We start from the raw sequence: 13,777 nt of genomic DNA, 5'->3' as shown, positions 1-13,777 counted from the left end.
TTATTGAGTGTGTGAATGTGTGCTTGGTAACTTGTGATGGACTTTGACATGGGGGTTGAATTCTCTCCTCATGCCCAGTGTCCCTGGGACAGGCTCCAGATCCAGCACAAGCTCCAGGTCCAGGATAAAGCAGTTACTGAAACTGAGGGAGTGAAGCATTGCCGTGCTTCTGAGAGTGAGCACTAATTTTCATACCCATGAGGCCCTTTCGGCTGTCTTATTTTAATGTCTACCATTTGTCAGATTAAGTTTTATTTCATAGTGACTGTTTGGTGGATTTGTATGTGCTGTTATGGCTATACAGATGCTGCTATGTTCATTAGTATTCACTGTTCTGATGAAGCCTGGTGGGTTTTGTTACCAGTTTCTGCCTTAGTAAGCATATGTTTATGCTGAAAGTGAGTTTGCTAATGAGCAATGAGCAAGTGCATTGTTTTTTTTCTTGGCTGGATTTCTTCCTCATTGATGCTACATTATACACTCTATGGCCAAAAGTATGTGTACCATCACATCCATTCCAAAATCATGGGCATTAACATGGAGTTGGTCTCCCCACCCCCTCCCCCATTTGCTGCTATAACAGCCTCCACTCTTCTGGGAAGACTTTCCACTAGATTTTGGAGTGTGACTGTGGGGATTTGTGCTCATTCAGCCACAAGAGCATTAGTGAGGTCAGGCACTTATGTTGGGCAAGGAGGTTGGCAGTTGGCATTCCACTTCATCCCAAAGGTGTTCAGTGGGGTTGAGGTCAGGGCTCTGTGAAGGCCACTTGAGTTGTTCCACACCAACCTTGGCAAACCATGTCTTCATGGACCTCGCTTTGTGCACATGGAAACAGGTTTGGATGTCATAGTTCCAGTGAAGGGAAATCTTAATGCTACAGCATATAAAGACATTCTATATAAATGTGTGTTTGGAACTTTGTGGCAGCAGTTTGGGGATGAACCACATATGTGTGTGATGGTCAGGTGTTCAAATACTTTTGGCCATGTAACAGTTATTGCAGTTTGTGGACCAATTTATGAGATACACTGCCATGAGTAGGTCTAAAATAATAAAAAAAAAACCCTAACGAGAGGAAGCAAATACAAATGGAGTTGTGTTCCCTGTCTGATTCCCACAGAGGCCATGTGGAGGTGCTGTTACTGCATTTTACACAAACCTGGAGAATCTAACAAGCAGCATCCATCCGTTCCGCATCATCCTTCCATTTCTGTGCCATCTCTCCTCCTCCCCCCTCTCTCTCTCTCACTCTCTCTCTCTCTCTCTCTCTGTGCTGAGGATGCTGTGTGTGAATGATCTCTCTATCTCTCCATACCGACATGTGGACTGATCGTGCAACATTTTCCCACTGACTCTGAACATCTTGCAAGGTAAGAACATTTTGTTCACCTCGTGATGCTGTGCATTCTGTTTAGAGTGTAATGCTACCTGTCACCTGCTCCTGCCTCTGCCTCATTTTACAGTTACTGCAACCCAAGAAAACCATAAACACACTGGTACTGCTGCATTAACACCCCCCTTATGTGGACGTGTTTACGTGCAGAATCATGTGTTGAAACGTGTTGGGTCAGTAAGCATGGATTCAGTGTATGTGGGTTAAACACCATTCCATGCAGAAGGATATAGCTGTGAGCTCTAATGAAGTGTGACACTTATCACTTACTGTGTGTGTGTGTGTGTGTGTGTGTGTGCATTCATATTTTCACTGGTATACCTCTGATGTTTCTATATGTACTCTATATGTATGCATAAAAGAAATATTTCAATTTTTAAGGATATTTAATGTGCACAATTCATTTTTTTATTTATTAAAGCCTAATGCTTGAATCTGTAAATCATATATATGCTTTTTGCATTAATTGATCTGAATAATGACTGCTTTTAGTGTGTAATGAAATGTGGCAGGCTTAATCTTACCCATCATTAGCACATCCATCTTTTAGAAAACCTGATTAACACACACCAACTAAATACCAATTTACATTTTCACTTTACATATACACTGATTTGTGTAGAGCGTACAGTCTTAGCATTTTCCTGTCTTTATGCACGTGCCACATGCCACATAATGAAGTGTCTTATATGTTCTATGATCACATTTAAGAGCACACATTTGGTGTGTCTGTTTCTGGCAGAATGTTGGTGATGTTTCATAACAAGGTCACCAGAGAGGAAGTCACACTGGCACAAGAGCTCTACATAATTTAAGTTATGTTTTTGTATTTTTGCATATGTTTACGTATATAGTGTAATTAGTTTGGGAGCGTTTGCGCAGGTTCAGCTTTTGGGTTTTATTCTTCTAATACAAACACTACTCGAAATTAATATTGTACTATCTACCAAGTTTGCCTGTGGGTCTATTGCTTGAACTACAGGAGATCTAATACCATAGGATTAAAATGGAATATGCTTGATATTATGATTGTGAACATATGAGAAACGTATACATTATACATCATCACTTAAGAATGGCTGTATGGCTGTATAACCTCCATGTGTATTGGCCTGCTGCTGGTTTTTATGGCTTGAGAAACTGTTTTCTGCTAGGACAATCTGATGAGGGATTGGCTTTAGAGAGAAATGGGGATCCTGCCTATGTTCTTTCTTGTCTTAATATTTCATGAGGACAGCAGTTCAGAAAGCTAAGTGCCTTAATACAGGAACTGTTCCACCATTACTTCTCAAACTAAGACATTAGAGTGAGGTGACGATGAAATATGGGATCAATATATGGAGTTTAGATGTATAGACACACCCACAGCATACATTAGACATGTATAAATGCCTGCTATGTGACAGATACAGTATCCTAATGCCTAGGAGAAGCACAGATGTAGCATGCTTGTCCAGTGCAGACAAGTCCTGTGTAAGTTTGCTTGTTTGATTAGGGAACAGGTGCAACAAGCATGCTCTGAATGCATAAATGGCGATGAGATGATTTTTAGTATCTGCAGCAGCAATGTGTCAAGCTGAAGTGAAAGAGAAAAAAAGAGGAAGTACCAAATGCAGCTATGACTAATGGGTTGCAGAAACAAAGTGGAACATGCCACAAGTCTCCTATTAAATTCATGGAGCCACAGTTTGACATTAAGCAGCTTATTTTTTGTGGGTTTTTTTACATCTATCTCTTCTTAACTATCTTTCATTCATGGAACCAGCTTGTAGTCTAAGAGGTGAGCTATGAGTGAGACCGGAGGAACATAAAAGCTACAGAAGACTGTTAAAGATACTGTACCACAGCACTGGTATGGGTTTGTCATTAGGTCAGTGGATAGCACTAATAGGTGAGTCATTTAAACACGTTTATTATGAAAGGGGCTTAATTGCTAAATTGCTTCGCTCTGAACTGCTTTGGCTAGATTTAGTCAAAACGTAGATTCTTTACATTGTTACATTGGACAGATCCAGTGAAAACATGGCAGTTACACCTTAATTTGAATCGAGCTGCTGGATCCTTAGGCTTCGATCCTTATGGCTGAGATTTGACTCTGTCTTGTTGCCTTTAAAGGTACAGCTTGTATTTTTTAAAAGTATGTCTAGACATATAAAAATCATACAATTTTAAAATATACCTTAAAATGTAACAGTGTTGTTGTGTTGTAGTGGATCTGGCTGGTTTGTTCATTTCAGGCTTTTGGTAAATGTTTTTCCAGCCCAGACATTAGCTGCACCCCCAGCCAGGACAAATCTGTTCAGCTTTTCCATAAAACCCACCAAGAAAACATACTGTATAAAGTTGTGTCAGAGGGAGTGGGGTCAGTTATGGGAACAAGGACATGCTTGTGATTTATTTACCTTTAATTGTAGTTCCCGTCATAGGCTGCAGAGGGTTCTGTAAATCACAAACTGCTCCTTTAACACAGGGTTGATATGTTCAAATAGAGCCAATTATAGAACATTACAGTAGACCCTGACTGCCACTGGATACCAAAATAAATAACAGACATGAAACATAAAACATAAAACATGAACTGTACATCACACTTAATGTTAAGAGTACACTGCAAATAATAATAATAATATGATTGCAAGAAAGTTGTACTGTAATAAATAACATTACATATCTATATCTAGGAAAGACTACTAGATTGGAAAATGCTCAGTAATATAGTGGGTTGCTAGATTGCAAGGTGTTCAGTGATCACATATTTGGCTTGGCTTTAGCCATATTTTCAGTTGTGAGTTAAATTGTGCAAAGGTGGGGCATTGTCTAATGTCAACTGGTAGCGTGTACCAAGTATTGGCAGCTCTTATAGAGAAAGCTGAACGACCAAATTCTGTGGCTTTGTATTGCACTTCACAATCACCTCTTGAAGAGGCTCTTGTTTGTCTTATGTTCTCTGAACGCAATGACACAAATTCTTTCAAGGGAGGTAGTGTAAGGTTGTTAGCAATTTTGTACATTAGACAACAAGTTTGTTAAAATTAACAAAATTATCAAAGGTAAAAAAAATATTCTTTTTAATTATGTGACTGTGATGATATCTAATTGTTTTTTTTTTGTTTTTTTTTAATGTGTGTTTGTATAGACTGTGTTAAGGATAGCTTTTCCTATTTGTGACCATGATGTGATGCAGTAGGAAAAATGAAAAAAAAAATCATCGAATGCAAAAACACTTTAGCAGTATCTCTTGAGAGTTGATTCCTTATAAATTTAAAAGTGATGTTAAATGTAACTGCACAAACTATTTTTTTAACATGATTTTCAAACTTCAGATGTGAATCTAAAATGATTCCAAGGTATTTAAAATCTGGCACAATTTGTAATTTTTCGCCATTAACTAGAATACAAGGTTGGACTTCTTCCTCTTTAATTGTAAAGAATATGTATGCGGTTTTCTGGACATTTAAAGTGAGACAGCACTGAGTAAGCCAGTCAGAGATTTTCGTCATTGCCAGAGAAACTTGAGCACCACCTGTTCTCTAGTTTTGGCATGTACATAGATCACAGTGTCATCTGCATACATTTGGGTATGTACATCTGGACAGGCATCTGGAAGATTGAAAAGTAGGGCCCAAGGGTACAGTTGAACAGTCTCTTGAGCAGGATATGTTTGTTTCAACCCGAGTACACTGTTTTCTCATAGTCAAATACGACTCAATCCATTTCATTGCATTGACTGACAAATTAAAATGTGATAATTTAGATAAAAGTACGTTGTGGTTTAACGTGTCAAATGCCTTACGTAGATCAAGAAATACAACACCTCAATAAAATAAACAGAAGTTTCTATTGAATGTTGTTTTCTAAACCCAAATTGCATGGGGAAGAATGAATTACTTTGTGTATTAAGAAAGTTCACGAGTCGCTCTGTTACTACCTTATCTGCTACCTTGGAACCTACTGATAGGATTGAAATAGGCCTGTAGTTGGCAACATTGGTTGGTTCACCAGCCTTGAAAACTGGTGTGATTAACCCAGTTTTCCAGCAATTTGGAAATATACATTGCCTTATCATAAGATTTAAAAGATGGGTAATGGGAGTTAAAAATATATCTTTATTGTTTTTCAAAAAACTACAGGCTAGGCCATCCATAACTTTGGCATTAGAGTTTTTAAGGGTTCTTAAGATATTGTGAATTGTATGCTCAGAGACTGTTGTTAAATGAAATACAGGATGTGCCAAGTTGGGAAGAATAATTTCTTTAGTTCTTATTCCAAAGTTATCAGAAGCTTTGAACTGAGTCAATGAAATAATTATTTTAATTATGATATATACTGGAGTCACAGCAAAACTAGTCTCAGCAAGTCCCAGTGTCTTGAGATTCACTACATCCGGATTCAGTCCTGAGTTGAACAAGTCAGACCAAGGAGATCCAGTCTGACGTGTTGTGGAGGGCTCATTCTGTATGTTCTCATTTTATATATGTCTGAGGAATTTATTAGGCTGCACATAGTCATATGTGTCCTGCAGGGTTGTTTGGGTCTAAATGTATGACTGATCCAGTATCTTTCTTTCCTCTTGCCTTAAATAAATGTATTTCTGTTGGACTGTAGCCATTTTATTCCATTTAGCTGCTTTTACATACTGCCTTTGGGACCTAATTGGCACTGGAAAAGCTTGAGACATTTTGAACCTGACTTTGATTTCCTAGAAAGTAGGTCACTTTTGATGTTTTGCACATAGAAGTGAGGCACTGACTAATAAAGCCGATTCTAAAGCAGTCATTATCATCATTCTGGTTTAGGTTTAAACCTACTAAACCTACATTCAAGTACAAATGTTTAGGTACATCTATTAAGGTTGTTCCTAAATGTCATTAAAATGTCATTAAAACCTATTTTGCAAGGAAGAAAGTTAATAATCTTATCCTCTGGCCAGCCATTAAAATCTTGTTACACAGAAACAAAAACCCCAAAACTTACCTTAACCATTTAGTTACCATCTAGTTAGCCAAAGGACATTCCATGGATGTAAACAATGGATGTATATTTATAATATATTGCATAATCACATTATTCCAAAAGGATTTTATGAGAGGGATGGTAAGTACATTGATTACAAAAAATACTGTATATTAAAATTCAGCTTGACAGCAGACAATACTGCTATCTATCTATCTATCTATCTATCTATCTATCTATCTATCTATCATGAATATTTTTGATTTGCTTCCCCACCAGGAGTACCCATTATAATCACCTGGTTGAGCCATTGGGACTTTCTCCATCTCAGACTTTGAGAGTGGAGTTAGAGAGTTTTTTCTTCTGCCTCTAATAGATGGGTTTATTTTGTCACTGCACCTTAATTTGTTTATTCAGAATTTAGTAGATCTTTACGAATCATGGAAATGAGACTTAAATATTATTCATCAGGTGCTTATCAGTTGCTTGAATGTAGGTGTTAAAGTAATAACATCTCAAGTAACAACATGGACATCTCCAAATGAATTCTGCAAGTAGCTGCAGACAGATTTAGCAGCCAGTATTTAAACGTTCTAAACACCCTGTGCACAAGAAAATGTTCTGCTTAATGTAAAATGTCTGAAATCTTTCTAAACTACCAGAAGCTCTGTAGAAACAGAACATTTTAACATTTTAATCCTTGTATAAAAAAGTAGGTCAGGTTCAAATCGGTCTGTGTGAATGGGAGAATGTAGGTTAGAGAAGATGGAGAGAGACATACTGTACACCCAAAACAGCTTGCTATAAATTCTGTGTCTAATTACAGGTCACAAAATCCAAAGAATTTTGTTCTATTAAGCCAATCTCCCCTGAATAAATGATTCAAATTCTAGTAGGCCTACATTTATCATGTCAGCTCTATTCATTTGCACAGTAAAACAGACAAGCATATATTTTGGTCTCTTATTCAAGCCATGTACTTCTTGATTTCTGCTGCTGACAAGGACAAAGATAAGAATTGTCATGTGTGACTGACAAGGCTGTTAGTCACAGTCTTTAACTGCTACACATTGCTTCTTGATGAATATTTATTACCTTCCAATCATGACCGTTAAAATGATTATATTAGCATGCCATACTGTGCATCATCCAAATGACCCTGACACTGTAATCACTATAGTCCTTGACAGTCACTATATTCTTGACAATTAATAGCACATTTTTACAAATTATTAATAGTACTGTGCATGTTCTATATCTCAGAGATGCACTATGTATGAGTAAGTGTATGAATGATGACTGCTTTTTTGGCACAGTTACTCTGACCATCTGCTCAGTGTGTCTATGGTATTTTGTCACAACATAACAGGTTTAAATCATTTTCACAAATCATAAAAAGGTCACCTATCAGTTAAAAACTGCCATTTCATGTTTGCAGCCAATGCATTTTATGCCTGCAGTTTGCATCAGAAATTTAAATTGAGTAGATATGGGACAGAAATGGCAAACTATCATGTACATCGAAATGCACAGTTAAACAGCTAAAGGAAAGCAGCTCTGGAGTCTAATTTATTTCAATTTATTGCTTTATTCCTGTAACTATCAACTTTTTCTACATTTCATTTCATTGTATTTTTCAAGGATTTTCCTAGACTTTTGTGTAGAAAACCAGGAAGCACAATACTGTACATTAAAGCTGTTTAAATGGGTTTAATGCAGTCTATCCTAACTTGGATATTATCTCAGTATACTTTTTAAATAATCTCAATAGGTCATATACCTACTTTACTTATTGCAGTATGAATTATTTTTAAACTGATATATATGCCCCTGTGTGTTTCCTGTGGGAATAAGTGTACCTTCTCTGAACATTTGTGTGTCTTTACCTCAGGTAGTAATTAACCTTCTGGCGTGGTTTTAGAGCCAGCCGTGTTGCTGGGTAAAACTAGAGCCTATACTTTCCTTTCATCATTTATGGCTCCTGTATTTTTCACCATTCATAAATAACAATACACAAATTCTGTAATGATTTGCATAAAATTATGCAGTATTGAGAACCCTGTTTAAATGTGTTTACAGCAAGCACATGAAGAAAGAAGTAGTTCTGTGGAACAGTAGAGTTCTTGCAATGTAGAGAAAATGCCAGGCTGCTGTGATTGTTAAAAAGAAGCTCAGCTACATACATTGAGGTATATTTACTAAACAAAGTGGTACATACAGACTTGTAGCATCTGTTTATGCTGGTAGGTGTGGCCAGTGTAGTGGTTATCTATTAAAAACGTGCATCTAATTAACATACTGTAACCTCAGTATTATGGGATTCTGTTCTGCATTTTGGTTGAAAATGATTTAACCACATAAACCTCATCACTGGAGAATGCCTCAGTGCTTCATTTTCCTGTGGAATTACTGTCTGCTAACCATAATCATTCAGTATGAATATGCAACATGGGTGCCCCAGGCTAATCAAGATTGAAGTAAACTTAAAGCGTAGGTCTTGCTGAGCTGTAAATGTCAAAAATGTGATGTCCTGATTGCAAAACGACTCTTCACCCAGATCATATCTTATAATACTAAGGTCATGATACGACTGCCTTTCTCATTTTGTACTAGTCTTCCTGTATGCCAGTAAATGGATGGATTGTGCAATTTTCTTATTAGGGTTTTTGAATCCCACACAATCAGAAACACAAGTAAGGAGTGAGCATCTTTCCTGTTTTAAAACAGATGCTCATTTTTAACTGGTTGAATTAATTGAATATGAGTTGCATCTATCACATTGAGGACATATGAAAACATCTATGCAGAATAATCTGTTTAATTTCAGTACGATCATCCTGGTTATTTGACAGTTGTTTATGGGTTTGATAATTCAGCAGTAGGCTTTGACTTTTATAAATCATTTTACTATAACCGCATGGGTGATGTGTTAACAAAATGTAACATTAGCTCGCAAAATCTCTAAATCTCTCTCTTAAATCTCTCTCATCTCTGAAGCTGTTGATGTTGCCTTTGAGCAATAAGTATTACCAAAACATCTAGTATTTTTTGCTGTGAAAGGGAAACATATAAAGTCATAAAATAGGCAATGAGGCAATGAGACATACAAAATATTGTGTTGCTGATGAGCACATTAAATTTATCCAGATCGTGCATATTTTCTACATCTTAAGGGGCAAATATCTAATTAAAGATGTTTTGTGAAAATGATTCAATAAAAATAAAAAGGGCATTAAATTCATAATGATATCATTTAACCAATTTAGCCTTTGGCATTGTGCATTGTATTAAAGCAATTCATAGTCCGCCTGTGAAAGCCCTGTGCCATAATGTGATTTTTTTTTTCTTTTGTTTCTTCAGCTGGTTGAAAACAACAGCTTCTGGTGTCTGTCAAAGTGGAGCAATTACCGTTGCTTCATAAAAGATGCAAGAATATATTATTGGATTGAGCTTGTAAAGCTGTAAAGCATCTCAAGAGTCTCAAAAGAGAAATGACACTAAAATAGATGTGACAGTCATGAGAACCTAGAGACACAGTTACTTAATGAAACATGAGCATGAATGACAAGATTGTTGGACCTGTTGGATCCAGCTTTCAGGACGATCATGGGGAAATAAGAAACAACAACAGGTGCGCTGAGCATTCATGGGATGGAGATGCCAATGCAAATGAGATTCAGAGTAAAGATGGTAGAATTTTGGAGGACATTGGTACTCAGTCATCTTTTGTATCTCACACTGAGGAGCAGGACAAAATCATCATCTGGGGCACAGACTCTCAGTATGATGATCCTGAACTGGCAGAGTTTGAGATGTTGGAATGCCAAGAACTGGAGGCTTACCTTGTTGATTCAGAGGATAGTTATGTTAAAGATGACGGTACTACAGTAGGAACCTTTTCCAAAACTATCACTCAAACTGAGGTTGACATTCAAAAAGACACAAAACTGGACACGAAGGAACAAGAAACAGCTTCCCACAAGTCCATTAGCAAGGAGATGGAGACATGCACTTCTAGGGCTGAATTTAGCTCTGATAATGATGTATTTGTATCTTGTTACTCCACAATGTCCAGTCTTGCCTCACAGTCCTGTCTGACCATCTCAGATAAGAGCAGAAGTTCTCCACACACTGAAGGAACTCATGTAGATTTCAATCTGAACACTACTGTTTTACCTGAAGAACCCTTTTTAGAAGCACAAGAAAATCAAGAAGCTCAGAACCAACCTGTAAAAACATGCAAAGAATCCTCAGGCCAGTTGAAAAATGACATAACTGAATGTAAACCAACCATTGCAGGTGCTAAAAATGAGCACGACGAATTAGAAAATGCCAGTAAGAACAATGCAGATGCTGCTGAGAAGCACCCGACTTCAATTAAGGAAGAATGTAAACATAAAGATCCAAAAACAGTTTTATTTCAGCAAAAGTCTTGCCAACCCTTTGGGTCAGATGACGCACATTCTTTTTCAGTGGCCAGCAAAATTCCTCACGATACCAGTCATGAAATAAAATCTAAACAATACCAAAAGGAGGAAACTTTAGAAATGACTCAGAGGTCCTTTAAGCCAGACTCAACAGAAACACCCAGTCAGAGTGTGGTAGCGGAACCCAGACTGTACCAGAAACAGGCATCTTTTGAAAGAACTCAGAGTGCTAGCCCATCCAGCCTGGAAAGACGAATACCATGGGGCACTTCATCACGCCCGTCTACTCCTCCATCTTCCAAGACCACCAGCTCCCCAAAACGACAACCACTTTCTTCACCAGTCAAGACTGTCAGCACACGAACTCCAAAACAGGAACCTTCTGGTTCTCCACAGAGGCTTGCTAGTGGTTTGAAGCTTCCAAGTAAAAGCTATTTCAGTAGCGGCATCCCAAAACCAATTCCTCCTCAACAGCCATCTAAACCAGAATCTGACATTATGAAGTCCTCTCCTCCTCAAAGGCCTAAAAATGTCCGCCCAAAAATCATCACTTATGTCCGTAAGAGCCCTCAGCCAAAGCCACATTCTACAGAGAGTCCATATGAAGCATCTACTCTGCCTTCAAGGCTTTCACCATACTCTAGTATGCCAGCCACAAAAGAGCAAAAAGTTGCAGTATCTAGAAGCTCACCGGTGATGAGCTCCTCCAATATCCTACATGACAAGTATCGGCAGGAGTTGCAGAAATCAGGATATTACTCACCACCTGGCCTGATGCTGTCTGGCATCAGACCACCAGGTCATACTGTACCTCATAAAATGGTAGGGAAGTCAGAAAGTTTCCATGGTGAACTCCCAGGCAAATATCTGCATGAGGTGAGAATTCATGTAAAAGGATTTGCAATTTTTATTAAATTGCTATATTTGGAATGGTATTGTCATTACTGTGTAGATGTTTGCCCTATGTTGAGATTTTTAAAAGAATCTTCTTGATTTTTTCTAGGTGGGCAGAGGTGTCCACCTTGGTGCATATGAAGTAGCTGGTGCCTATCGATCACCAAGGGCTCTAAGGCCTCAGCTCGGCCTTGGAGCAGTCACAAGACAACCTACAACCAAAGCCAGGATGCTGATGACAGGCCAGAGGTCAACTTCACCTCTCAGCCACTCAGCTCCAATGGGGCAGCCTACGCACTGCTACCAAGATTCCATAGGTTAGTTAGCGCATGTTCCTGGATGATTGAATAACTCAAATAAGCTGCTCTGTAAAGAGAGAAAATTCACAAAATTGTGCTCTCTGAAGATATCTACACTGGTAATGAAACAAACAGCGAGGCCCCATGACCACAGATTTTGGTGCGGTAGAATGACATTAATAACGACACAGCCTCAAACAAATTCAAGCCAAGAAGCTATCACACTTGACTTATTCTATAGATTATTTTTTAGAATAACCCACTATTAAGAAGTTTTAAGTTCATCCAGCATACAGTCTAGAAGCTCATTTTGAAATCTGAAACTAATGCAGATATCTTCAGAAAGCACAATATACCTTTGTTCAACTGAGAACAGCTAATATCATTATCCAGGGTTACCAGGATTCTTTGTGGCCATGGAATATTTAAAACAACCCCAGTTTGGCATGAGAAAACCCTGACATTAACTGTCCCATCTCCTGTTCCACCTCCACTGAAATCATTCACTGAGCAAGCGTGAGGCAGCATGATTGCTGCACCTTTGTGCAACATCAAGAAAGGCAAGCAAATTAATAGAACATTGGCTTATATATGTCAAATAGTGACATTTTTTAAATGGTTGGTCATTCAAAAGAAGTAATTAGTGTTAAACCAAATTACAGTAAAATGCATGGAATTATAAGAAGATCAATATTTATTGAAAGACCGATAAAATATTTGATTGTCATACTGTTGGCCTTGTATTGTGTGTGTGTGTATATATTTCTGTATATATTTGGTCCCATTTATGATTTGATGACTTGAATATTACTTTTTCACTAATTCACCAAAAATCTAAATCTACATCTAGACATGGGTTTATAGATATAGTAATTATAATTTATCTTATAAGGTATGAATTTACCACTGTGCAGCCAAAACTCTGTAAAAAGTATGCACCTGGTGTTAGATGTGTGTAATATTCATTCCATGAAAACATTGTCAGATTCAATATTGTAAAGAGAGAATTAAGATATTTCTCTTGTCAGAAATTCTAATGAATGCATTTTTTTTGCAATGAATAAATCCTGTACCATACGTTACATCTCTAGACCTGTGTACCAAATTATGCAGCAGTGCGATCATAAAATGCACAGGCTAACACTCTCCTCCCCAAACGGTTCATGGTTTAATTATCCAGCCTAAGGCTAAAGCGTCTCCATACCAGCCATGAGGCTTTGTACTGTAATCATTTTGAGAATTGCATATGCATGAGGCCTCTTACACCATTTCTCTCTTTGAAGTTGAAAACCCATGACAGCAGTCAAATTCAAGAGCTGCTCATTTTACACCTTCTGAATATGTTTACTGAGCTTTGATTCTTTCATATTCTGCCCAGTCTTACAGCCAAAGCTCAAGATTCTCTCTAGTTTTACTTAAATAGAGAATTTTTAAATTTGCTCCATATAGAATCAATGTCATCTATAAAGCCATGACAAATTTAATATCCCTTTAAATTTAATAAATTTAAATTTAAAATCCTAGGGCTGACCAAAAACCACAGCAGAGCCCATGAACAAGGCCCTATCTCTTAACCACTCATTATCAGATTTGGATTGGATTCTGCTTTGCTTTGTTGCTTTGGATAAAAGCAGAAAAATATAGTATACATTTAAATATCATTTTTTATCCTGGAGTCCATTAATCATTACTTTACAGAATATATTTCAAATCACTGACATGCTTGTGGTACCTTCTGGCATAATTTATGTTACAAACAAATCTACTGCAAGAATATTAATAACAAATAAATCCAGCATGAGATGGAG

The 13,777-nt window shown here is 37.5% G+C and overlaps 1 protein-coding gene across 1 annotated transcript in view; it reads left to right on the top strand.

The window, feature by feature from the left end:
* The first annotated feature begins 682 nt into the window (after window positions 1–682).
* The window catches only part of mtus2b (microtubule associated tumor suppressor candidate 2b), a 37,065-nt gene continuing 23,970 nt past the window's right edge, over window positions 683–13,777 (top strand). Inside the window, exons 1-3 of the mRNA XM_026935141.3 lie at window positions 683–1,373; window positions 9,710–11,652; window positions 11,780–11,987. Coding sequence (XP_026790942.2) covers window positions 9,901–11,652; window positions 11,780–11,987 — 1,960 coding nt within the window. The 5' untranslated portion in view covers window positions 683–1,373; window positions 9,710–9,900. The remainder of the gene's footprint in view (window positions 1,374–9,709; window positions 11,653–11,779; window positions 11,988–13,777) is intronic.

This window comes from Pangasianodon hypophthalmus, chromosome 14, assembly GCF_027358585.1.
Source record: "Pangasianodon hypophthalmus isolate fPanHyp1 chromosome 14, fPanHyp1.pri, whole genome shotgun sequence".
Classification (NCBI taxonomy): domain Eukaryota; kingdom Metazoa; phylum Chordata; class Actinopteri; order Siluriformes; family Pangasiidae; genus Pangasianodon; species Pangasianodon hypophthalmus.
This window is presented reverse-complemented; position numbering and strand designations above follow the sequence as displayed.